General features: G+C 43.6%; 1 protein-coding gene across 1 annotated transcript in view; it reads right to left on the minus strand.

Moving 5' to 3' along the window:
- Positions 1-452: 452 nt before the first annotated feature.
- The window catches only part of LOC308258783 (vomeronasal type-1 receptor 53-like), a gene marked incomplete at both ends in the record, with an annotated part of 55,809 nt that continues 29,034 nt past the window's right edge, over positions 453-27,227 (minus strand). Inside the window, 6 exons of the mRNA XM_080689414.1 lie at positions 453-609; positions 667-719; positions 1,579-1,680; positions 2,876-2,987; positions 3,076-3,251; positions 15,532-16,353. Of these exons, the coding sequence (XP_080545540.1) occupies positions 453-609; positions 667-719; positions 1,579-1,680; positions 2,876-2,987; positions 3,076-3,251; positions 15,532-16,353 (1,422 nt within the window). The remainder of the gene's footprint in view (positions 610-666; positions 720-1,578; positions 1,681-2,875; positions 2,988-3,075; positions 3,252-15,531; positions 16,354-27,227) is intronic.

The following is a 27,227-nucleotide window of genomic DNA, read 5'->3' on the forward strand; positions in this document are numbered from 1 at the left end:
TGAGTAGGCAGGGCCTGCTGGATGGGGCAGAACAGTCAGGGCTGAGTGGAGCCAGCCAGTAGGAGGAGCAGTTGGGACAGAGCAAGCAGTTGGGATGGGGCTCTAGGGCGGGGCCCGGTGGAGTCAACCTGTAGGAGGAGCAGTTGGGGATGAGGATGCGGAGCTGAGCAGGCTAGGGCATGGCAGAGCAGGTGGGGCCTTAGCCTAATGGGCAGGGCTGAGTGGGCGGGGCCTGAGCATCACCTGCTGGAGACACCCAGATGGGAGAGGCACGAGGAGGTGGAGGCTGCTGTAGAGATCCTGTCAGACATCGCATGGACCACGTCGTTTTATGTCCCACAGGCCAACAGGCCTCTGGGTCCTCCAGGTGAAATATACCCTCGAACTCCTTTCCTCAGGGCCTCAGTTTCCCATTTCCTTAATCTGGGTGGGGAGGGTGGCAGCAGAAGAGGTCAGCCTGTGGCTGCCTTCCTCTTCCTCAAGGGATCTGGCGGTAACTGCTGCTCTTGGGTGGGGCTAGCGTCCCCTGGGGTCCCTGGGGAACACTTATTCTGGGACAGGTACTGGAATGTTGCTTTAGAGACGTGGCCTTTCAGGACCCTGTGGAGCCTGCAGTGTAAACAGTGTCTACATGGTACAGAGAAGGGACCCCTGTGAGCAGCTGACTCTGCTGGGCCCTGGTTGGGTCCCACTGTCCCCATATTGACACCCACGGGCAGCTGAAGAGGCAGGAATAGGGAGGGAACCTTGGGAGCCTCCTGCTTCGATAAAGGTGGAAACTGAGGACAGCGACTACAGGCCCTTGGGCTGCCATGAAGCTAAGTTCAGCCTCCTAATTCTCCAAAGGACAACTTGGCATTGGATGAAGCAAGATAATATTACCATTTAGCCGTGTGTGTGTGTGTGTGTGTGTGTGTGTGTGTGTGTGTGTTTACGGGGGATTGATACAAGAGTCAGACAACCTCTGAGCTATACTCAGTCCTTCTTATTTTTTGGTTTGAAACAGAGCCTCATTAAGTTACTGAGGCTACCCTTAAACCTGCATTCCTATTTCTGCCTCCCAAGTACTGAGATTACAGGCATGCACCACCACCCTGTTCTACTGTGTGTGTGTTTGTGTGTAGTGTACTGAGGATGGAACCCAGTGTCATTCTACCTGCAAGCCTCACCCCCAGACCCTTTATTGTTTTTTATTTTGAAGCAGGGTCTCTCTAAAATGCTAAGGCTGGCCTTGAACCTGCAATCCCTCTATCACAGCCTCCCAAATACTGAGATTACAGGAATGTGCTATGATGCTCCTCTTCCATTTAGTCTTTAATATGGAAAAATATTCCCTTGTATTATGTGTGTGTGTGTGTGTGTGTGTGTGTGTGTGTGTGTGTGTTACTGAGGATTGAACCCAGGGACTTCTGATCTGCACACCTAGCCACTTTCAGTTTTTATTTTGAAACTCTCTTGCTAGTTTGCCCAGGCTGATCTCAAGCATGCAATCTTCCTGCCTCAGCCTCACTGGCTCTGGGATTACAGACCTGTACCACAACATGGGATTTCTTCCATGTATTTTCAAATAAAACTAACCGGGAACCAGGCACAGTTGTAGTCAGTGAACAAATCCTCCAGGAATCCAAATTTCCTTTCAGCAGGAGGCTGCTGTTCCATGGTCTGGCTCAGGAATTCAGGCTGTAAGCATAGGTGTGGAGCACTGACCACTTGTGCATTTTATCCTATGGAACAATTCATGGCTGTTTGCACTGTTGAATTATTCTAAAACACAAGTCTGGTTGTCTGATCATGTGTTTACCTGCCACAAACCCTTTGATATCTTTGAGGATGGCTTGTTTTAGGAATTGGCTTTGCCAGTAGCTTCGGTTGAATTTCCCCATCCATTCCCCAAATTTTCTACACCTGGCTTGAGGCCCTCCCTCTGCTCTAAGTGAGCTTTAAACTTCTTTGAAGTGCTGAGCTCCACATTAGACACTAGATGGAGCCAGAACTCTACTTAAGAATTTTGCTAGGCGAGCATGGTGGCTCAAGCTTGTAATTCCAGTACTTGGGAGACTGAAGCAGTAGGAGCTGGGTTTGTGGGCAGCCTCAGCTATTTAGTGAGGACCTCAGCAATGTAGTGAGACCCTTTTTCAAAATAAAGAATTAAAAATGGGGCTGGAGGTATAATTGGAAGTAGAATACCCTGGGTTCCATCCCCAGTACTGCAAAAAAAAAAAAAAAAAAAAATTGCCAGCTGAGCATGGTGACTCTAACTTGTAAACCCAGTACTTGGGAGGCTGAGACAGGAGGACCACAGGTTCCCACCCAGTCTCAGCTACTCAGTGAGGCACTCCACAACTCAGTGAGATCCTATTTTAAAATAAAGAATAAGATAGGACTGGCAATGCAGCTCAGAGACAGAATATCCCTGGGTTCAATCCCAGTCCTGCAAAAAGTTTAATTTTTTTTGCTGATCCCCCCACCACAACAGCCCCAACCCCAGATTCCTGGCCTCCTGTCCACTGGCTTGGAGATTGGAACTTTTGGAAAGTCCCATAGTATTTGTTCAATAAGCAGCCTATATTTTCAGATAATCTTTTATATATTAGAAGACTAATACTTAAAATATACAAAAAACCTTAAAAACTTCACTAAAATCAACAAAAAATACCTAAAAAGACAGGCAATTGCACTGAATACACACTGCCTGGAAGAAGAAACACAAATGGCCAGTAGGTATGAATGAATGCTCAACATCGTTAGCAATTGGGGAAATGCAAATCCAAACCCTTCTGAGATTCATCTGCCTCCAGTTACAAGATCAGTCCTCAAGAACACAGGCAATAATAAAAGTTTTTTGTTTCTCCCATGAACTCAGGGGCAGCAGGACCTTCAGCTGGTTGTTATCCAGCCTCCCGGTTGCCAGTGTCACCATCAAGGGCATAATGACCACTGGCGGCGACACCAGGCTCAGTGTGATCCAGGTGCAGGATGTAGAGAACCTGCTACATATTGGCGTGATGAAGGTGAGAACCCAGGGCTGTGGCCTTGTGGGGGAGGCCAGGGCTGGGAAACAGCAGCCCCCATCACCAGTCCTCAGGCCTCATCAGAGTCACCATTCTGTCCTCGGGCCTGTGACCAGTGTTGGGGGCACATGAGGGGAAGCGTTTCAGCAGCAGTCCTGGCTTTGAGGAGCCCATGGCCCCACTGTGGACACAGCACCAGACAGGCAGTGCCCACAGAGCAGGGGGTTCTGGAGGGGAGACCTGAGCACACAGAGGATGTAAGAGAATCCTAGAGCCATTCAGAAAGCCCAGCCTCAGCCCCAGAGAAATGATCTTCAAGCTTCAGGGTCCCTGAGTGCTGGATTATACATTTACAGTAAAAGGAGAGCCTGGGATTCCAGACACTAGCCAGGCTCGGCACTCGTGCCCCACTTAGGGGCACAGCCAGGTGTCCTCGCACGGGCCCACTCTTGGCTTTTGACACAATGTGATGTGGGACTTTCTCTCTTAGTAGTGGCACAGGTCGGGTGTCACCTGTGGCTGGTCATCATCCCTGCCCCCCTGTGGTCCTTGACCCCAAGCCATGCCTGTCCACTGCTCAGTACCCACCCTTATCACCTCATTTAGGATGAAGAATGGAGTCCAATGGTGCATCCATGCACAGCATTCTTGTGTGTTGTTGGGACACTGGGCCACAGGGTATTTGATTTTTTTTCCCCCTTCTGATTCTGGGGTTTAAACTAGAGGGTCAGGTGAGTGAGCTGTGTTCTCAGAACAGAGCCCCCTGTGCAGTATGGTTGGACTCACATAAGAAATAGCATTCTTGGCCAGGCAAAAGTCTCTAATCCCAGTACTTAGGAGGCTGAGAAAGGATTCTTTGAGGCCAGTGTCAGGAACTTAGCGAGAACCTATTTCAAGGTTTAAAAAAAGAAGCAAAGAGCCGGGCGTGGTGGCGCACGCTTGTAATCCCCGCGCTTGGGAGGCAGAGACAGGAGGATCGCGCAGGTTCGAAGCCAGCCGCGCGCTGGCTTAGGAGACCCTGTTTCCAAATAAAAATATAAAAATAGGTCTGGGAGTATAGCCCGGAGGTAGAAGGGCTTCCAGGAATCCCAGTACCACCAAAAAAAAAAAAAAAAAAGCAGCAAAGAAAAAATGCTGGGCATGGTGGTACATACCTGTAATCCTAGTACTTGAGAGGCTGAGGTAGTAGGATCACAGATTTGTGGACAGCCTCAGCAAGTAGTGAGACTCTCATCAGGCTAGTGAGACCCTATTTCAAAATTTAAAAATAGGGCTCATTGTTTAGCTTGTTCAGAAAGCCCAACCTCAGCCCCAGAGGTATGATCTTCACTGCAGAGTCTCTGAGCATGGATTGTACATTCACAGTGAAAGGGTAGCCAGGGCTTCCAGAGGCCAGGTTGTCCCATTCAGGTGCCCTGCACTGACCCACCCCTGGCTTTTGACCCCAGGAAATAGGGTCTTACTAAGTTGCTGAGAGCCTCACTAAGTAGCTGAGCCTGGCTCTAACCTGTGTGATCCTCCTGTCTCAGCCTCCCAAGGACAGGGATTACAATCATACACCACTACACCTGGCAATAATAATTCTTTTAAACATAAATCTTGCCCTTCTGTGCCAGACATTGCTCTAAATGAAGGTTCTAGAGGGACTCAATTTCTGAATCTGCTTTTCTCAGTCCAGGAACACTGAACCTCCAAGCTACACCCCAGCCCATTTTTTTGTTTTGACTTGAAACAAGGTTTTTTTTTGGTTGCAGAGACTCGCTACATTGCTGAGGCTGGCCTCTAACCTGTGATCCTACTTTCTCAGCTTCCCAAGGACTGGGAGAACTTCAGCTCCACACCACAGAAGAGTCTTTTATTACTAAAGTATTTGTAACACCTGGAACCCTGTGCCACACACAGCATTTTTGTTGAATGAATGAAAAAGAAAGACTTTTCTATGGGGAGCAGGCTCAGAAGGAACCCACACGAATTACTCGATGTGTGTCAGAGAGGGTTTGGAGGGGAACCTGGGAGCATGGCCAGAGGCAGCCTCTGAAGAGAAGATGAGCACTGAGAACCCAAGAGTGAAAAATCCAATGCTGTGGTGCACACCTGTAATCCCATCACCTGGGAGGCTGAGATAAAAGGATTGCAGGTTCAAGGCCAGAGTGTGTTAACTTAGACCCTGTTCCAAAATAATAAATAAAATAGGGGCTAGATATAGCTCTGTGCTAGAATGTCCCTGGATCATCCCCTGGTGTCTCTCTCTCTCTCTCTCTCTCTCTCTCTCTCTCACACACACACACACACACACACACACACACACACACACACGAAATACAAACTGTCTTGTGAGGCCGGCACAGTGGAGTATGCATGGAATCCCAGTACTTTGGAGGCTTAGACAGGAGGATCACAGGGTTGAGACTGGTGTGCTGTAACTCAATGAGACCCTTAAGATAAAATAGGGCTGGTGTGGCTCTGTGGTAGGATGCCCCTGAGTTCAATCCCCAGTACCACCAAAAACAAATCATCTTGTTTCAGTTTACCACGAGTCCAGCATGGCTGTGTTTTGAGCGTTCAGTTGTATGGCTGAGAATTACCGTCTTCTGTATTGATTTTCCTCTCTCAGTGTACACTTGGCCTGTGGTCCTGAGGTTGCAGCTAAACCACTTTCCTGCTCCAGAGCCCTCAGGAAGCAAGAGAGGTTGAGGGTTTCTAAATCCTGCAGTGGTGCCCAACGCTGTGTGTAGGGCAGGGCTCAGGGGCCAGAAAGGGGTAGGAGCAGCTGGCCCAGAGGACAGGGCATGGAGTGCCGATCCGGCTCACCACATGGGCTGACACACAGTGCTGGATTCAAAGGGCCCTGGGTGGAAGCACGAGACACCAAGCCAGGCCCCAGCGCCGTGTGACTCCAGCAAACCAGTGCTCTCTGCCGTATTTCCAACAGCATTCATTCATAGGCTGTGTTGTACTTGTGGTACTTGTATTCTTTCTTTCTTTCTTTCTTTCTTTCTTTCTTTCTTTCTTTCTTTCTTTCTTTCTTTCTTTTTTGTTGTACTGAGGATTGAACTTAGGGGTGTTCTATTGAGTTACACCTCGAGCCCTGTTTTATTTTTTATTTTGAAATAGGGTCTAAGTTACCATATATGGCCTTGAACCTGGACCTGTGATTCTCATGTCTTAGCCTTCCAAGTACTGGAATCACACTGCACGCTGCAGGCCAGAAGGATCCCAGGTTTAAGACCAGCTGTGGCAACTTGCTGTGGCAACTTACTGTGACCTTGTTTTAAAAGAAAAAATTTAGAGCTGGGTGTGGTGCTGCATGCTTGTAATCCCAGCATTTGGGAGGCTGAGACAGGAGGGTCATGGATCATGGACAGCCTCAGCTACCTAGTGAGGTCCTTTGCAACTCAGCGAGACCCTGTTTCAAAAAAAAGAATAAAAAAATAGGGCTAGGGGTGTAGGTTATAGGAAGAATGCCCCTGGGTTTCATCGCCAGTACCACAAAATAAATAAATAAATAAATAAATAAATAAATAAATAAATAAGTAGAATAAAAAATAGGGCCATTGGTGTAGCTCTGAGGTAGAATGCCACTGGGTTCCATTCCCAGTACTTCAGAAAGAAAAGAAAGAAAGATAGAATGAAAGAAAGAGAAAATATAAGAAAAAGTACTGGGGCTGTAGTTCAAAGGTAGAATGTTCCTGGGTTTAATCCCCAGAAACACACACACACATACACACATATACACACACTAATAGCATAATAGGATTCAAGCAGTTTTAAGATAGTACTTTAGTACTTTATTGGGAGGGTACTGGCGATTGAACCCAGGGGTATTCTACCTCCAAACCACGCTTTTGGCCCTAGGTTGTTTTTTTTTTTTTTTTTTTTTTTTTTTTTTTTTTTTTTGGTGGTACTGGGGTTCCTGGAAGCCCTTCTACCTCCGGGCTACACTCCCAGACCTATTTTATATTTTTGAAACAGGGTCTCTTACTCCAGCATGGTTGGCTTCGAACCTGTGCAATCCTCCTGTTTCCGCCTCCCAAGCAAGGGGATTACAAGCATGCACCACCATGCCCGGCCCTTGGCCCTAGTTTTTATTTTGAAAGAGTCTTGTTAAGTTGCTGAGTGTCTTGCTACATTGCTGAGGCTCACCTCAAACCTGTGATCCTCCTGTCCCAGCCTCCCAAGTACTGGGAATACAGGTGAGCACCACTGCTGAAACAAACTTGCTCAGTCCTGGGGGGCAAATCTGACACTGAGTCCGTTTGGGACCAAGATCCTCAGAAAGATGGACAAGGGTTGGTTACAGTTCTGCAGCCACTTATCCGCAGCGATTTTTTTCCCTTTTATGAAATAAATTCCTTTAAGTTCCTGTTCACGGCGCTAAAGGTGGAGCTTCCTCTCCGGGAAAAAATCTGAAATAATTATTGACATGGACAACCACCTTCTGTGCAGTTGACAAAGTTTTTAATTTCCATCACCAGTATTTATACCCTATACCCCATGTGTGCACTAAAGGACAATAGTGAGACATTAAGTGTAAACAAGATAAACAGGATAAAAGAGGATCCATGGCATTATAGTTTAAGATTCATCTGGGACTAGGTGATTAAAGTTACTCCCCTTGGCCTTTGTCATTGGAATCAGGTTTCTGGCCTTGGGTGAGCCTTAGGGGGCAAGGTCTGGAGTCTGGAAAGGCTTCTGGAACAGGCAGGCATCTGTAAAGGTGGGGGTTCACACCCAAAGTCCGTTTTGGGGAAATTCAGTCTTCTAGAATCTCCTTTGATCCTTCCAGAGTCTTTTTGTCTCTAGGGCTTAGTCTAGGCCCTCCTTTATCAAGATCCATGGGCTGCCTTGCAGATTTGTCCGGTCCTGTCTGCTCCGCCATCCCCTATGAGGCAATACTTATATTACAGTTAGTAAAACAGGGCAAAAACATTATAACACAGGTGATTGGATTTCTTTTTTTTTTTTTCTTTTTTTTTTATTGGTACACTGTATTCATACATCATAGTAGGATACATACTTTTGTAGACATACATGCACACTTTTCCCAGTCAGCCCCCACCCAATTCCCACCCCATTCTCTCCCTATCCCTCCCTCCCATGCTTGGCTTAGTAGTTGACATCTAGTATTATGGCAATTTATCTAATATTAAAAATGATAATCTCACATAACAGTTTCATTTGTCTGATACCAAGCTTTTGATGACTTAAAGATAATATTTCAATATTTCTTTTTGCTTTCTTTCTTACCAGAGAATATTTTTTAGGTGAAACTATCATATATTTATGTATTTATTTTTCAGAAAAAAATCTCTCCTAATATGGAATATGGAGTCTAGGTACCCAAAACGATCTTGAAAAAGAACAAAGCTAGAAGATATATATTTTCTGATTTCAAACCATATAAAGCTACAATAATTGAAACAGTGTAGTACTATTCTAAAGGCAGATATATAAACCATTGGAGTTAAATAAAAGCCTAGAGCTAAATTCTTCCCTATATTGTCAAGTTATTTTTGACAAGGTTTCCACGAACATTTGGTGGTGGAAATGATAATCTTTTAACTAAATATTGTTAAAAAATAATAATTACATGGAAAAGAATAAAATTGGACCCTTACCTAATCCCATATACACATATTAACTCAAAATAGATAATAGACCTAAATATAAATCTTAAGACTATAAACTTTTAGGAGAAAATCTGGGTCATAAAAGCTCACAACATTGAAATTGGCAGTAATTTCTTGGTTATGATTTCAATGGCACAGGCAACAGAGGAGTATACAGACTCCCTAAAAAATAAAAAAAATAAAAAAATTGTATATCCAAAGACAATGTAAACAGAGTTAACAGTTACTAATAGAATGGGATAAAATATTTCCAATTGCTATATCTGAAGGTATATTAATATTCCTACTAGAAATCCTAAAAATTAACAACAATAAAGGCAAACAATACCATTTAGAGATAGGTAAAAGACTAACATAAATAATGAATCTCCACAGATAACCAATCTTAATTGTCTGTTGGATGGAAACTCTTGTTTCTCTGGTTCTGGTGTGTGTTACCTATTTCTTCTTTGTAGTTAATCTCGTTGAGTATTTTCTCTAGTGCTGGTTTTGAAGACAAAAATTCCTTCAGTTTCTGTTTGTCATGGAAGCTTCTTATTTTTCCATCTAATTTGATAGAAAGTTTTGCTGGGTAGGAAATTTTTGGCTGGAAGTTGTTTTCTTTCAGAGTTTGGAATATGTTACTCCAAGCCCTTCTGGCTCTCATGACTTGGTTTGGGAAGTCTGGAGTGATTCTAATTGCTTTGCCTCTGAATGTCACTTGGCCCTTTGCTTTTGTTGCCTTTAAGATTCTCTGCTTGGCTTCCACATTGGTCATTTTGACAATTATGTGGCGTGGGGATCCTCTTCTCCGATCCTGTCTAAAGGGAGTTCTGTAAGTTTCCTGGACCTTTGTATCAACCTCTTGCTCTATGTTTGGAAAATTTTCTGCTATTACTTCTTTGAAGAGATTGTTGATCCCTTTGGTATCACTTTCTTTTCCCTCCTCTATTCCAATTATTCTTAGGTTAGCTCTCTTAAAATGGGCCCATATTTCTTCAATATCAGATTCCTGCTTTCGGATATTTTTTTCTAGATTAGAAACTATGAGTTCATTTTTGGATTGATCATCTTCTAAGAGCGAGATTCTGTTCTCCATGTGGTCTAATCGGTTGTTTGTGCTTTGAATTGAGGCCTTTACTTCATTAATTGCATCCTTTATCTCTTTTTGGCTCTCTCTGAGTTCTTTTCGAAGCACCTCTATTATTTCTACAGTTATTTTCCTGATTTGATCTTCTAGAAATCTCTGATTTTCTGTTTTATCGGGTTCTGATGTTGTGGGGTTGTGGGCATTCATTGCTCCAGTATTATTCCTCTTTCCCATGATTTCCGATGTTTGTGCCTTCTCTGGGTTCTTCCCTTGGGTCACTATGACTTCCCTTAAGGTGTTCTGGATCTCGAGTCAGTAGTATCTCGGACCCCACTACTCCTTTACTGGGTTTTATCACAGAGTCTCCGACCCAGAGAGTCGATAGAGGCTGCTTTAGACTGTGGGGGGTGCCAGGTTGCACGTTCTCCTATGGTGTGATATCTCTGCCACCGCCCCTCCCCCACTGGGTCAAGTCCCAGGGAGTACAGTACTGGGATTTCTCCTCTGTGGCCCGCAATTTGACTCACTGTTCTTGAGTACGCAGATGTAGCTGTACTGGCCTCGCTGAATTCGCTGCTGCCGCCGCCGGTGGCAATATGGCGCCGCTGCTACGCCCTTGGCAATGGGGCTGGCGTTTTTTTTCTTGATTTTGATTTCTACTCTGAATCCCTGCAGCGTGTGCTGAGCTCGGCTGCTGGGAGCTTTAGATGCTCTCTGCGCGGAGAAATCCCGCCTAGCTGTTCCGCAGTGGCTCACCTCGGCTTGCTGTAGCCGTCCCGTGAATTCACTGGTGCCTCCAGCAGTATGGCGCTGCTGCCGTGTCTGCCGCGGCCTCGCGCCCGAGGCCGGTGTATCTCCTCTGTGGCTCTGTTCTCAGTCCGCTTTCTCTCTGGAGCCTGGTGATTTTTGGTTTCACTGGTGATGGTGTTTTCTGGCTATGAAAGGCGCTGATTTTGTGGTAATGGAGATTTGTTGTTAGCGGGGCTCTTAAGCCCCGCTTTTCTCGGTCGCCATCTTCCCGGAAGTCTGGATTTCTATACTTGTTCTTTAATGCATGATTTTGGGGCAGACTTTTGAGTTTTTTACTGTCCTGCTGCTGAGTCCTAAGGATAGGCTTGTTAATGCCAGATAAGAGCTTATTAGCATCTCTTAAGAGGAAAAACAAATGGCCCAGGTTCCAGAGACAGTTTTACATCTCTTTGGGAAATGGGGCAAGCAGCTTCCCCTGCTGGCAGAGAGGTGCTGGAAGCTCAAAGGACCTGCCTGCCGAGGGGGGGGGGGAATTTGCAGCCCCTGAATTCTGGCTGCCCTTTACTAGAAAATTTATCTTTCATGGACTCAATTTCTTCCACAGTCCTAATTCTTGGGATCCTGTTTTACATCATTGGAGCTTTTTAGTGTAGAAATGTAAGAGCAGGGAGTATTTCTGCCAGAAATGATGCCTCTTTCCTCGGGGCATGGCCTCCTTGGACCTTGCTGGTTGATACAAGCGTTTTCCACGCTTGTATATGCTGAGGGGGGCCGTGGCACACCACCATGTCCAGCTACTCTAGTACACATGTAAGCACTGGTGTCACAATAAGTACTTAAGGTACCACTGTGTGGGAGGGGAGCTACCACAAGACACTTTCCCTTCATGGAGCCTGACTGTCAGTGCCCCATGTTTGAGAAACAAATTCTCCTGATTTCAAAGGAGCCTGTGGACTCTTGTGGTGGTCCCTGAGTGCATCCATGGGCCACCAGGTGTGGAACATTTCTTTTCTTGGCACTGGGAAATGAGCCCAGGGGTGTTCTACCTTCAAACTACTCCCCAAGCCCTTTTTACCTTTTATTTTGAAGCAGAGTCTCACTAGTTTGCTGAGGGCCTTGCTAAGTTCTTGAGGCTGGCCTCACATCTGCAATCTTCCTGTCTCAGCGTCCCAAGTGCTGGGATGACAGATGTGCATCATCATGCTTGGTGAGGATTTCCCATTGAACTTGGAGACCACTGCACGGCCATTTTACACAAAATACTGTGTATATGCATTTGGTACTTTGGGGATTGCCAGCACCAGAACCCCTAGAAGGGGTGTAGCTCAGAGGTAGAATGCCCCTGGATTTAGTCCCTACTAACACACACACACACACACACACACACACACACACACACACATTGTATTGAGTTATGAAAATGTTAAGTGCAATTATATAGATTTCAAGCTATACAAAAATATTCTAGGGATTGTTGAATTGAATCCTCTGTCTGTCTGGCTGTCTTTCTGTCTGTCTGTCTGTCTCTCTCTCTCTCTCTCTCTCTGTTTCTCTACCCAAAAAACACCTATTTAAGGCTCCATATATAGCAGAGCCAGAATTGAAACCCATACCGATTGACACCAGAGCCCTTGCTATATACAACTTTACCATGAGCAGTGTGGTTGGGAAGGAGTTGTCCCAGAGAGGCCCAGGGGGCAAGGAGCTTACACGAGTAGAACTGGGCTTCCCAGGAGACCAAGAGAGGACACTGACCTGGTGGAGTCACAGTGTGCTGGACACTTCCGGGAGTTGAATGGTCCTCACTAAGACCAAGCAAGGAACCAGGGGTGGAGGGGCAAACATGCAAAGCCAGGATAGTACCTCTGCCTGAAGAGGACAATCTCAAGGGCCTGGTGCCTTGGAGAGACTGGGAGGAGGGAGCCAAGCGGATCAAAATAGGGAGGAGCAGGTTGGTTGAAGACCAGTAGGCCAGAGGAGCAGAAGCATGGGCGGCCTGAGGGCAGAAACCCAGAGGTGAAGAGAGAGGCAAATGAGCACAGGAAACCTGTGGGGTGGATATAGATGGGGCTGGGGGTGGAGTCAAGCGGGGGCGGTGGAGCCAACCAACAGAGGAAGTGGTTGGTGAGAAGCTGAGTGGGCGGGGTCTAGCAGACAAGGGTAACCAACAGGCAGGAGGTGTGGTTGGGGGCGGGACCTGGTGGGCGTGGCACTGGGCATGGCCAGCCACCCCTGCTGGAGGCAGCCCAGGCAGGAGAGGCTCAGGCGGCAGTGGCAGCTGTGGAGATCCTGTCAGACATCTTAATGGACTGCGTCCTTTCACGCCCCAGAGGCCAGCAGGCCCCTGGCCTCCCCCAGGTCAAGATGTACCTTGTTTCCCTAATCTGGGCCTGGAGGGTGGTGGAAGAGCCCTGCAAGTGGCTGCCTTCCTCCTCCTCAGGGATGATACTGAAGCTGCTCTTGAGTGGGGTGGGTGCTGGGCCCCTGGGGTCCCTGGGGGACACTTACTCTGGACATACTGGGAATGTTGCTTTGAGTACTGGGCCTTTCAGGAGAGATAGTTGTCCCTGGTTTGTTCCCTGGCCCTGTGGAGCCTGCTGTGAAGACTGTCTACACAGGGTACAGAGAGGTTCGCGTGTGAGCAGCTGACTCTGCTGGACCCTGGTCCGGTCCCACTGTCACCGTACTGATGCTCCCGGGCAGCTGAAGAGGCAGGAATGGAGAGGAAACATTGGGAGCTTCCTGCCTCTATAAAAGGGTAAACTGAGGCCAGCATCTCTGGCCTCCATGGCTGTCGTGAAGCTAAGTCCAGCCTCCTAATTCTCCAAAAGACAACTTGGCGTTGGATGGGGCAGAACATCTGTGTTAAGATAAAAATGTGTGTGTGTGTGTGTGTGTGTGTGTGTGTGTGTGTGTGTGTTACTCGGGATTGAACCCAGGGTCAGTTCACCTTTGAGCTATATTCAGTCCTTATTTTTTTTTGGTTTGAAACAGAGCCTTATTAAGTTACTGAGGCTGGTCTTGAACCTGCAATCCTATCTCTGCCTCCCAAGTACTGAGATAACAGGCAAGCACCACCAGCCCATTCTGTGTGTGTGTGTGTGTGTGTGTGTGTGTGTGTGTGTGTAGTATACTGGGGATGGAACCCAGTGTCATTCTACCTCCAGGCCTCACCCCTAGACCTTTTATTGTTTGTTATTTTGAAACAGGGTCTCCCTAAATTGCTGAGGCTGGCCTTGAACCTGCAATCCTCCTATCTCAACCTCCCAAGTACTGAGATTACAGGACTATGATGCCCCTGTTCCATTTAGTCTTTTATATGGAAAAATATTCCCTTGTGTTTTTTATGTGTGTGTGGTACTGAGGACTGAACCCAGGGACATTCTACTTCTGATCTGTACACGTAGCCCCTTTCCATCTTTATTTTGCAACTGTCTTGCTAGGTTGCCCAGGGTGGTCTCAAACACGCACTCTTCCTGCCTCAGCCTCCTAGGCACTGGGATTATAGGCCTGTGCCACAGTGTCAGACTTCTTCCTTGTATTTTCAAATAAAAACAACCAGGAACCAGGCATAGGTATAGTCAGTGGGTATAACAGAGGTGAACAAATCAGCCAGCAATCCCAGTTTCCCTCCAGCAGGAGGCTGCTGTTCCATGGTCTGGCTCAGGAATTCAGGCTGTAAGCATAGGCTTGGAGCACTGACCACTTGGGCATCTGGTCCTATGTGACCATTCATGGCTGTTTGCTCGGTTGAGTTATTCTAAAATACAAGTCTGACAGTCTGATCATGTCATTTACCTGCCACAAACTCTTCAATATCTTTGAGGTAAAGGCTCGTTTTAGGAGCTGGCTTTGCCTGTGGCTTCAGTTAAATTTCCCCATTTATCCCTCCAATTATTTTCAACACCTGGCTCCAGGCCCTCCCCTCTGCTCCAAGTGGGTTTTAAACTTCTTTGAAGTGCTGAGCTCCACCTTGGACACTAGATGAAGCCAGAAGTCTATTTAAGAATTTTGCTAGGGGAGTATGGTGGCTCAACCTTGTAATCCCAGTACTTGAGAGGCTGAGACAGGAGAATCACAGGTTTCCACACAGCCTCAGCTACTTATTGAGGCACTCCAAAACTTAGACTCTATTTTAAAATAAAGAATAAAGTAGGACTGGAGACATAGCTCAGAAGTTGAATGTCCTTGGGTTCAACCACTAGTACTTAAAATATTTTTTTTGCTAATCCCCCCCACAGAACCACCCCACCACAGAGTCCTGACCTCTTGTCCACTGGCTTGGTTATTGGAACTTTTGGAAAGTCCCTTAGTTCTTGTTCTATAAGCACCCTATATTTTCAGATATTAGAAGACTAATATTTAGAATACAAAGGAACTTAAAATTCTTTATGTTTAAACCCAAAACCTCAGCAAGACAGGCAATTCCACTGAATGCACACTGCCTGGAAGAAGACACACAAGTGGACAATAGGCATGAGTGAATGCTCAACATCATTAGCAATCAGGGAGGATCTGCCTTCCATCACCAGAGCTTTTTTCCTTCTTCAAGTGTGAGTTCCAGCTGGGTCTCCAGCCTGTGCTCAGTGCTTACCATGTATAGAATGGTTTTCCCCTCAGTGTGCTGTCCTTCATGCCACTTGTCTCTAGAAATCACCCACCCTGACACACCCAGAAGTCTCTTTATCCTAGGCATCTCTCCATCTGATCATGTTGACAGTCCAAATTAACCACCAGACACTATCAAATAAGTAGGTTTAGTAGCAAAAGCAAATGTATGGACCAGGTGTGGTGGCACACACCTGTGATCCCAGTACTTGGAAGGCTGAGACAGGAGAATTGTAGGTTCAAAACCAGCCTCAATGACTTAGCATGACCCTGTCTCCAAATAAAAAATCAAATAGAGCTTGGGGTGTAGCTTGAACATAAAGTACCCTGGTCACTCCCCAGCACCACTATATATACATACATAAAATGTACATGATAATGTTTCTATGTAAACTAGTGTTCAGATATGTTATGCTATGGAATATAACTCTGAGAGCAGCTCATTGTGCTTAAGAAAACTTACCTTTGACAAAGATAATCTAACATTTACTGTCCTCCAGCACACAGATTGCAGAATGCTAATGACACGTTTCTCAGTGCTGATGAACACCAAAGGACTAATGGTGGCATAGCCATTGGCTATGAGTATATGGACACCATGGTCAATTGAGTCATTCCTCCACATAAATCTTGAAGAGGAGATGCTGTAATCCAAAAAGTACATGAGCAGAAAGACAGTCACCAGCAGCAGGATGGTCCGGGTGGCCCTTTGCTCTGAGGATGCTTTTGGAGAGAGGCTGGTGTTATGAAGGTGCTGGGACTGCCTCTCATGCCTGCACAAGAGAGCTGCCATGTACCCACAGGAGAGGACCATGACCCCAATGAAAGATACATCCCAGAGCATCCCTATTAAGGCAAACAAGAGCCTGAAAATATGGTCTATGGGTGAGATACTGCAGGATTTAGAGATGAGCAGGTCAGCTGAGGTCTCATTGGTGGTACCAGCAATGGAGATTAAACAATGAGCAGTAATGGATATATTAAACACCCAGAGAATGAGAAAGCAACACAGGCTGTGATGTGGGTATTTATGTTTGAACTTTGCCAAGCAGGAGCTTCTAGGGCTGAGGATGATGGCCTGATGGATACTCAACAGGCAGGTGGTGCAAACAGAGTGGCTTCTGCACAATCTATACAAGTAGACAACTGATTTACATATGATATCATCCACAAAATCCTCAGGCCTTAGAATGTCATGAACTATGAAGGCCCTGGTCAGCAGCAGCATCATTGTGTGGATTAAAGCCAAGAAGCCAATGGTCAGGTCTGTGGGCTTGGGTATGGGCTCCGGAAAGAAGAAGAGGACATGGATGAGAAGAAGAACAGTGTTGGCTGAGATCCCAATGACAGTTTCCCCCCCACAATGCACATTTTATGTGAATATTTTTCTGCATATATTTCTTGTATTTATTCATCCTATGAGGGCAAGAAGCATGTTCTGAATAACTGACAAATCAGAGAAATTCAGTATCATAAATGTTGCCATCTTCATTCTCAACATCCACACCATGAGCATTTGTAGGTATTGCAGTGTCCCCTGTTCCTGTGCTCCTTTAATGCTCCGTCTCCCTTGCCTCCTCTGGAAGCCCCCCAACTCTTCCCTTCTCCCCTCCCTTTCAAGTTATGGCTGGGTGCTGTGTCAACCCATGGCTGGTTTCCCAGAGTGCACAGCTTTCATGTTCAATAAAAATCCACATAGAAAACATTGTATTTTAATTTCATTTTTGCATTTTCTTAGGGACAATAAGGATGTGTTATTTGGTTTTGATCTATATCAACTTGATTAAAATTTAGGTGGATCACAACAGCTATATGATTTGTAGTCAATTTTAATGAGGAAGATTGAACAAAGTCGGAAATAAGATCCTCCCAACAAGAGAATCACAATGTATTAGACATACAGTGAGTTATATAATTTGAGTTATCTTGATTCTGACTGCTTTATTGCTAGACTAAATATTCTTTTCTTTTTGTTCTGGGATTGAACCCAGGAGCATTCTACTTCCAAGCTCCAGATCTATTTCTTATTTTGAAATGTCTTGCTAAGTTGCTGAGGCTGGACTTGAACCTGTGATCCTCCTGTCTCAGCCTCCCAAGTATGGGAATTAGAGGTCAAATATTCTATATATATTAGCAGGACAAATGACTTGCTGTGATTTGTGATCTCTCATTCAAACATAGTATGTGTAACCTTGAGTTTTCTACCCTATGAGCTTTAGTCATCTTATCTATGAAATATGTCCAGTCATATGTTAGATAGTAGATTTATTATGTGAGAAAAAGTTACCTATACCAAAAATGGGAGTGTTTCTGGCACACTGTGATCTCTACAGAAATATTTGCTATTATTTTTATTATTATACAGTTCCTCATATATGTGTCTTAGGACACATTATTTAGCTGTTTTGATAATGGATGAACTCTATCTCTGCCAATAGAGAGATGACAAAAAAAATTCCCCAAACAGGACATGTTCACCATCTCTGTTAAGGGGACTCTAATGGAATTTTCAATCTCTGTCTCATTTATACAAGCTTCTATAAGATACCTATACAGATCATGTGTTGTTTTCAATCCTTTTGCCAGATCAATTAGCCTATGTGAGCAGAGTTTGGTTATCGATCAGTAGAACCATATACCATTATTTTTCTGTTTAGGCACGTGGAATCACAGTTTTAAATTTAACCATAATTAAAATAGAGTCAAATTGAGTGTAGTGGTGAATGTCTGTAACACCAGTATTTGGGAAGGTGAGAGAGGAGTATTGCAGGTTCAAGAACAGCAACAACAAGTATCAAGCCTCTCAGCAGCCTAGTGACACCCTGTTTCAAAACAAAAATAAACTGAGGGAATGCCCCTTGGCTCAATCCCCATGAAAACACACACACACACACACACACACACACACACACACACACACACGGTAATATTATTTTTATTTTTGTTACTTTTTTATTATTTGTGGTGCTGAGGAATTGAACCTAGGGTCTCTAATCTACATCTATAGACCTATTTTATTATTTTCATTTTGAAACAAGGTCTCACTAGGTTGCTGACAGACTCACTATGTTGCAGAGGATGTCTCAAACTGCAATCCTCCGTCTCAGCCTCCCAAGTACTGGTGTTACAGGTGTGCACTACCATGCTTGGCTAAGGTCATATTATTTTTGTGGTACTGGGGGTGGGACCCAGGGGCTTTTCTACCTCTAGGCTATACTCCCAGACCTATTTTTTATACTTTATGTGGAAAAATGTTCTCACTAAGTTGCTGAGAGCCTAACTAAATACCTGAGGCTGGCTTCATACCTATGCCATCCTCCTGTCTCAGTCTCCCAAGCACTGGGATTACAAGCATGCACCACCACACCCAGCTCTTAACCTCATATTATTTTTAGGCTTTATTTCCAAAGTATCCTATTTCACCCTGAGAAATGGGTTTTCATAAGAGCCTATGCTGACTTACAAGTCCCGCTAACAATCGAACTCTATTACCACAAAACCAGCGCCTTTCAGAGTCAGAAAACACCACCAGCAAAGAAATAAAAACGGTAAATACAAGGGACAGAGAAAAAGGGCTGGAAAAACAAGACACCCGAAAAAACACCAGCCCGAAGGGCCGCGCCCACCGCGGTGCAGAGCGGCCGGAGGAGCCGGAGCGGCCAGAGCCGCAGCGCAGAGAAGTCAGAGCCGTGGTGCGAAGCGGGGCGGCCGGAGCAGCCGAGCGGAGCGGCCAGAGCAGCTGGAGAGGAGCGGCCAGAACAGCCGGAGCAGCCAGAGTCGCTTCACGGAACTTCCGGAGCGGCCGGAGTGGCCAGACCCGCAGTGCGGAGCAGCCAGATCCACAGTGCAGAGCAGCCAGAGAGGCCAGAGCGGCCAGACCCGTGGTGCGGAGCAGCCTGAGCCACAGCGCAGAGCGGCCGGAGCGGCGCGGCTTACATCTCCCCTAGCAGCACCAGGCTCCAGAGAGGAGGGAGACTCAAAACAGAGCTCAAATCCAGAGAGGAGGTACTCTGGCCTCGCGGCCTAGGATGCAGAAGCAGCATCTTACTGCTGGCGGCAGCGGCGAATTCACCAGACGGCCCTAGACCAACCCACACAACCAGCCACCAGACGCCTGAGAGGAGGGGTGGACAGCGAGCCAAGGTAAGCCGCTGCTGAACAGCCGGGCGGCAGTCAGCAGTTTCTCCAGTGCAAGGAGCGTCTAAAGCTCCCAAGGGCTGGGCACAGCACACCTGGCAGGGACTCAGTGGAGCTCAAAACCAGAGAAGAAATAGGCCACATCACGGCCGAGGGCGTAGCAGTGGTGCCATATTGCCAGTGGCGGCAGCAGCGAATCCACCGAGTTCACTACAGCTCCATCAGCGTACTCAACAAACGTGAGTCAAATTGCGGCCCCAAGGGGAGAAATCCCAGTACTGCACTCCCAGGGACTTGCGCAGATAGTCTTCCTGGGTCGGAGATTTTAGCAGTGCAGCCCAGTGGGGGAGTGGCAGTGGCAGAGATATCATACCATAGTCACAACTCCCCGCTAGAGAACACCCAACTTGGCACCCCCCACGGTCTAAGCAGCCTCAATTGACTCCCTGGGTCTGAGACTTTGTGATACAACTCAGTAAAGGCATAGTGGTGACTGAGATACCACAGACTCGAGATCCAGAACATCTTAAGTGAACTCATAGTGACTCAGGGAAGAACCCAGAGAAGGCACAAACTTCCAAAATCATGGGAAAGAGAAATAACAATGGAGCAGTGAATGCCCACAACCCCACAACATCAGAATCTGATAACACAGAAATCCAAAGATCTCTAGAAGATCAAATTAGGAAAAGAACTCTAGAAATAATAGAAGACTTTCAAAAAGAATTTAGAGAGAGTCAAAAAGAGATAAAGGATGCAATTAATGAAGTGAAGGCTTCAATTCAAAGTATAAACAACAGATTAGACCACATGGAGAATAGAATCTTGCTTCTTGAAGATGACCATTCCAAAAATGAACGCATAGTTTCTAATTTAGAAAAAAAAAAAAAAACCGACAGCAGAAATCTGACATTGAAGAAATATGGGGCCATTTCAAGAGAGCTAGCCTAAGAATAATTGGAATAGAGGAGGGAAAAGAAAGTGAAACCAAAGGGATCAACAATCTCTTCAAGGAAGTCATAGCAGAAAATTTTCCAAACATAGAGCAAGAGGTTGATACACAGGTCCAGGAAACTTATAGAACTCCCTTTAGACACGATCAAAGAAGAGGATCCACACGCCACATAATTGTCAAAATGACTAATGTGGAAGCCAAGGAGAGAATCTTAAAGGCAACAAAAACTAAAGGCCATGTGACATACAGAGGCAAACCAATTAGAATCACTCCAGACTTCCCAAACCAAGTTATGAAAGCCAGAAGGGCATGGAGTAACATATTCCAAACTCTGAAAGAAAACAACTTCCAGCCAAAAATTTCCTACCCAGCAAAACTATCCATCAAATTAGATGGGGAAATAAGAAGCTTCCATGACAAACAGCAACTGAAGGAATTTATGTCTTCAAAACCAGCGCTAGAGAAAGTACTCAAGGAGATTAACTGCAAAGAGGAAATGGGTAATACACGCCAGAACCAAAGAAACAAGAATTCCCATCCAGCAGACAACTAAGCAAAGAAGAATAAACAGTATCTCAAACAGAAATAAGATCTTAACATGTTAGGAATTAAAAATTATCTCTCTATAATCACACTGAATGTAAACAGCCTCAACTCCCCAATAAAAAGACATAAAGTGGCAAAATGGATTAAAAGCCAGAATCCATCCATCTGCTGCTTTCAAGAAACACACCTTACAAGTAAAGATAGGAACAAACTCAAGGTAAAGGGCTAGAGCAAGGTTATCCATCCTAATGGTACTCGAAGACAAGCAGGAGTAGCAACTATGATATCAGACAAGTTAGACTTCAAACCCAAACTTATTAGAAGAGACAAAGAAGGTCACATTTTACTGGTAAAAGGAATAGTCCAGCAAGAGGAAATAACAATAATCAACATCTATGCCCCAAACATAGGGGCAGCTACTTTCATAAATCAAACTCTTTGTGACATGAAGCCACACATAAATCCCAACACAATAATACTGGGAGACTTCAACACACCTCTCACAATACTAACTGATCTTCCAGACAAAGGGTCAGTAAAGGTGTCTCAGAACTAAAGAACACAATTAACCTAATGGACCTGTTGGACACATATAAAATATTTCATCCAACTACAGCAGAGTTCACATTTTTCTCAGCTGCTCACGGAACCTTCTCCAAAATAGATCACATCCTGGGACACAAAATGAGCACTAGCAAATTTAAAAAATGTTACATACTTCCCTGTGTCATTTCAGACCATAATGGAATGAAACTAGAAATCAACTATAAGAAGACCCAGAGAAACAACATAAACATGTGGAGGCTGAACACCACACTTCTGAATGAAGAATGGGTCATAGAATATGTAAGAGGTGAAATCAAGAAATTTCTAGAAACAAATGAAAATAAAGAAACAACATATCAAAACCTCTGGGACACTATGAAGGCAGTATTAAGAGGAAAATTTATAGCACTGAGTGCTCACATAAGAAAAACAGAAAATCTTCAAATAAATAGCCTTATGACACACCTCAAAGCCCTTGAAAAGCAGGAACAATTGAACCCCAAAGCCAGCAGAAGATGGGAAATTATTAAAATTAGAGCAGAAATTAATGAAATAGAGAATAAAAAAACAATACAGAAAATCAACAAAACCAAAAGCTGGTTTCTTGAAAAGATTAACAAGATTGATAAACCACTGGCCAACCTAACTAAAAAAAAGAGAGAATCAACCCAAATTATGAAGATAAGGGATGAAAAAGGAGACATTACTACTGACAGTGTAGAAATCCAGAGGATTATCAGAAACTACTTTGAAAAACTATACTCCAACAAAATGGAAAATCTGGAGGAAATCGACAACTTCCTAGATAAATACAACCTTCCTAAACTGAGTCAAGAAGATATAGAACACTTAAACCAACCAATAACAATCAAAGAGATTGAAACAGCAATAAAGAGCTTACCATCAAAGAAAAGCCCAGGACCAGATGGTTTTTCAAGTGAATTCTATAAAACCTTTACAGAAGAGCTAATCCCAATACTACTCAAACTATTTCGGGAAATAGAAAAAACCGGGACTCTCCCAAATACATTCTATGAAGCCAACATCACACTAATACCCAAACCAAATAAAGACAGTTCAAGGAAGGAAAACTACAGACCTATATCTCTGATGAACTTGGATGCAAAACTATTAAACAAAATACTAGCAACACGTATTCAAAACCACATCAAGAAAATCATTCATCACGACCAGGTAGGGTTCATCCCAGGGATGCAAGGCTGGTTCAATATACAAAAATAAATCCATGTAATTCATCATATAAACAGAATCAAAGACAAAAACCACATGATCATCTCAATAGATGCTGAAAAAGCATTTGATAAAATTCAACATCCATTTATGATAAAAACACTGCAGAGAATTGGAATAGAAGGAACATATCTCAACATTATTAAGGCAATCTACAACAAGCCCACTGCCAGCATCATATTAAATGGGGAAAAACTTCAAGAATTCCCCCTAAAAACTGGAACTAGACAAGGATGTCCACTATCACCACTTCTCTTCAATATAGTACTAGAGACTCTAGCCAGAGCAATAAGGCAAGAAAAGGAAATCAAAGGAGTACAAATAGGAAAAGAAGAACTTAAGCTTTCACTATTTGCTGATGACATGATACTATATTTAGAAAACCCAACAAACTCAACCAAAAGGCTTATAGAACTGATCAACAAATTCAGCAAAGTATCTGGATACAAAATCAATCTTAAAAAATCAGAAGCTTTCCTGTACACCAACCATAAATCCACTGAAAAAGAAATTCAGAAAACACTTCCACTCAGGATCTCCCACAAAAAAATAAAATACCTAGGAATAAATTTGACCAAGGAGGTAAAAGATCTCTACAAAGAAAATTATAAAACACTGAAAAAAGAAATCGAAGAAGATCTTAGAAGATGGAAAGATCTTCCATGTTCATGGATTGGCAGAATAAATATCATTAAAATGGCCATCCTCCCAAAAGTGATCTACAGATTTAATGCAATGCCCATTAAACTACCAAGATCATTCCTCACAGACATAGAAAAATCAGTCCTTAAATTTATCTGGAATAACAAAAAGCTCAGAATAGCCAAGGTAGTTCTCAGTAACAAAAACCACGCAGGAGGAATCACAATACCTGACTTTAAACTATACTACAAAGCCATTGTAATAAAAACAGCATGGTACTGGCAAAAGAACAGATATATAGACCAATGGAGCAGAATAGAAGACCCAGAAACAAGCCCACACACTTTCAGCCAATTGATTTTTGACAAAGGGGCCAAAAACATACACTGGAAAAAAGATAGCCTCTTCAACAAATGGTGTTGGCAAAACTGGTTAACCATATGCAGAAAATTGGACGTTAATCCCACTTTTTCACCCTGTACAAAAGTCAACTCACAATGGATCAAAGACTTGGAAATTAAACCAGAGACTTTGAAGCTCCTTGAAGAGGGCATAGGTCCAACACTACAACACATAGGCACAGACAAACATTTCCTCAATAAGACCCCAAAGGCACAACAAATTAAAAGGAGAATCAATACATGGGATTACATGAAACTGAAGAGCTTCTGTTCAGCAAAGGAAACTATCAAGAACCTCAATCGAGAGCCAACAGAATGGGAGAATATTTTTGCCACCTACCCCTCCGATAGAGGACTAATATCTAGAATATACAGAGAACTCAAGAAACTCAACACTAAGAAAACAAAGCATCCAATAACAAAATGGGCAAATGAACTAAATAGACACTTCACAAAAGAAATCCAAATGGCCAATAAATGCATGAAAAAATGCTCAACATCACTGGCAATCAGAGAGATGCAAATCAAAACTACCCTGAGATTTCACCTAACTCCAACTAGAATGGCCATCATTCAAAACACAAACAACAACAGATGCTGGCGAGGATGTGGAGAAGTGGGAACTCTAAGACATTGTTGGTGGGATTGCAAATTAGTGCAACCACTTTGGAAAACAGTATGGAGAATCCTCAGAAGAATGGGAACACACCTACCATTTGATCCAGCAATACCACTGTTGGGTATCTACCCAAAAGAAAAGAAACCAAACTACCAAACTAATGCATGTGTATCTATGTTCATAGCTGCACAATTCACCATAGCCAAACTATGGAACCAGCCAAGATGTCCATCAACAGATGAATGGATTGCAAAACTGTGGGATATGTACACAATGGAATTTTACTCAGCCATCAAAAAAAATCTCAATTACGTCATTTCCAGGGAAATGGATGGAACTGGAGGACATTATGCTAAGTGAGGTTAGTCAGTCACAAAAAATAAGAAATCAGATGCTTTCCCTAATATGTGAGAGTTAGGGAGAAAAGAGGAGCAAACAAGATAACCTAAAGGAAGATAAAGGAGGGGGAAGAGAAAAATCTCTAAAGCACACAATGTACTTAAACATATCAAAGTCAATCACTAAGCCAAGCAAGGAAGGGAGGGACGGGGAGGGAATGGGGTGGTATTTGGGTAGGGGTTAAATCAGCGATGAGTACATGTTTATACACACAAGTTTTTTACCCCAATAAGTTGTATGAATATAATGCACCAATAAAAAAAATAAATTAAAAAAAAATAAGAGCCTATGCTGTTAACTCTCCTCTAAGTTAAGCAACAATATTTCTCCAGATACCTGAGGCCCCAGCATAAAAATTATACTACAAAGTTTTTATATTTGTCTGCAAAATATGCACATTTTTATTAATTCAAGCCTTATATATATGAGATGCATAATGTTATAAAATGTTTCTAGTTGTATATTCAAAATTATCTTCTGAAAATTAAGAGAGTAAGGACCAATTATTTCTTGGCTCCTTACATCATATAGTTCTAAAATGTAACACAAAGAGAAAGCAGAAATGTTAAAGATTTATAAACATAAAATACCATTTAATACACACCTACTACAGTATGTGAAGATACCATTCATAGGCAGAAGATGCCAGTATTAATATTAATATTATACTGTAATACATGAAAATACCTTTCATTTTAAAATTCAGAGCTGTAATACATATTGGTTAAAATGGTGGGAAATGTGCATTTCCTATAATAAAGTTTCAATAGCAGAGGCAAGAATGGTGGTGTATGTCTATATACCCAGTATTGGGAGGCTGAGAAAGAAGGATCACAGGTTCAAGACCAGCCTCAGCAATCTACTGAGACTCTCAGAATCCTAACAAGACTGATTTCAGTGGAGAATTGAAAGGCTTGGAAATGTTCAAGGAATTACATCACACCTCTATTAAGACACCTCTATTAAGTGAATCAAGGAAGCAGGTACTTGAGACATTCTGTATTTTGCCATTTCTGAACTGACAAACTGATGACATAGGTTTTGTCAAATGAGATGAGAGATGGGTGCGGTGGCACATGCCTGGAATCCCAGTACTTGAGAAGGAGAGGCAGGAGTATCACAGGTGTGAGGCCAGTCTCAGTAACAGCAAGACCATGTTAAAACATCCAAAGGGCTAGAAGTGCAGAGAGAGATAAAATGCCCCTGGGTTTAATCCCCAGTAATATAAAAGTAAAGGAGTAAAAAAGAAATGGTTTATTTTTAAAAGAAGCAGACATATAGGAAAAGATAAATGGATACCAATAACAATATTCTTGCTCCCAAAGAATTTGAAATTATATTTTCAAGTCTTTTGAGGCCAAGACAGGGAAAACAACCATCATTATTGTTTTTGTTTTTGTTTTGTCTTTTTTTTTTTTTTTTTTTTTTGGTGGTACTGGGGTTCCTGGAAACCCTTCTACCTCCGGGCTACTCTCCCCAGACCTATTTTTTATATTTTTATTTGGAAACAGGGTCTCTTAAGTCAGCGTGGCTGGCTTCAAACCTGCGTGATCCTCCTGTCTCTGCCTCCCAAGAGTGGAGATTACAAGTGTGCACCACCATGCCCGGCCACATTACTGGGTTTTAAAAACATTTAATGTAGCCGGGCGTGGTGGCGCACGCTTGTAATCCCCGCACTTGGGAGGCGGAGACAGGAGGATCGCGCAGGTTTGAAGCCAGCGCTGGAGTAAGAGACCCTGTTTCAAAAATATAAAATAGGTCTGGGAGTGTAGCCCGGAGGTAAAAGGGCTTCCAGGAACCCCAGTACCACCACCAAAAAAAAAAAAAAAAAAAAACCACCAAAAAACAAAACAAAACCCATTTAATGTATTTGCAACTTTATTCTCTCTCTCTCTCTCTCTCTCTCTCTCTCTCTCTCTCTCTCTCTCTCTCTCTCTCTCTCTCCTTTCTCTCTCTCCTCTTCTCTCTCTTTCTTCTCTCCCTTTCTCTCTCTCTCTCCTCTCTCCTTTTTCTCTTCTGTCTTTCTCTTTCTCCCTCCCTTTCCCTCTCTTCTCTATCTCTTGTAGTACTGGTACTGAGGATTAAACCCATGGTAATTTTACCCCTGAGCTGTACCCCCTAGCCCTTTTAATTAATTTTTTTTCAAGATAATATGGATATATTTCTAGAAAATGTAAAATGCCAAAATTGAGACAACAAGGAATATAAGTTAACAATTCTTAAAAGAGCAATATAAACTTTGTTCTAAAAAAATTAACTTTCCTCCCATAAAGTACCAAGCCCAAGAACTTTTTTTTTCTTTTTAAAATTTTTTTATTGGTGCACTGTATTCATACATCATAACGGGATAAAAACTTGTCTAGACATACATGCATACATTGCCCAGTTACCCCCTACCCAATCCCCACACCATTCCCTCCCCATCCCTCCTTCCCATCATTGGCTTAGTGGTTGACATCTAATATTATAGCAATTTATCCAAAATTAACAATGATAATCTCACATAACAGATTCATTTGTCTGATATCAAACTTTTTATCACTTAGAGATAACATTTCAGTATTTCTTTTTGCTTTCTTTCTTACCAGAGAATATAGCCCTTTTAATTTAATTTTATTTTTTGGTGGCACTGGGAGTGGAACCCAGAGTCTTTCTACCTCCAG

The sequence above is a fragment of the Muscardinus avellanarius genome, assembly GCF_963383645.1.
Source record: "Muscardinus avellanarius genome assembly, chromosome: 2".
In the NCBI taxonomy this organism is placed as follows: domain Eukaryota; kingdom Metazoa; phylum Chordata; class Mammalia; order Rodentia; family Gliridae; genus Muscardinus; species Muscardinus avellanarius.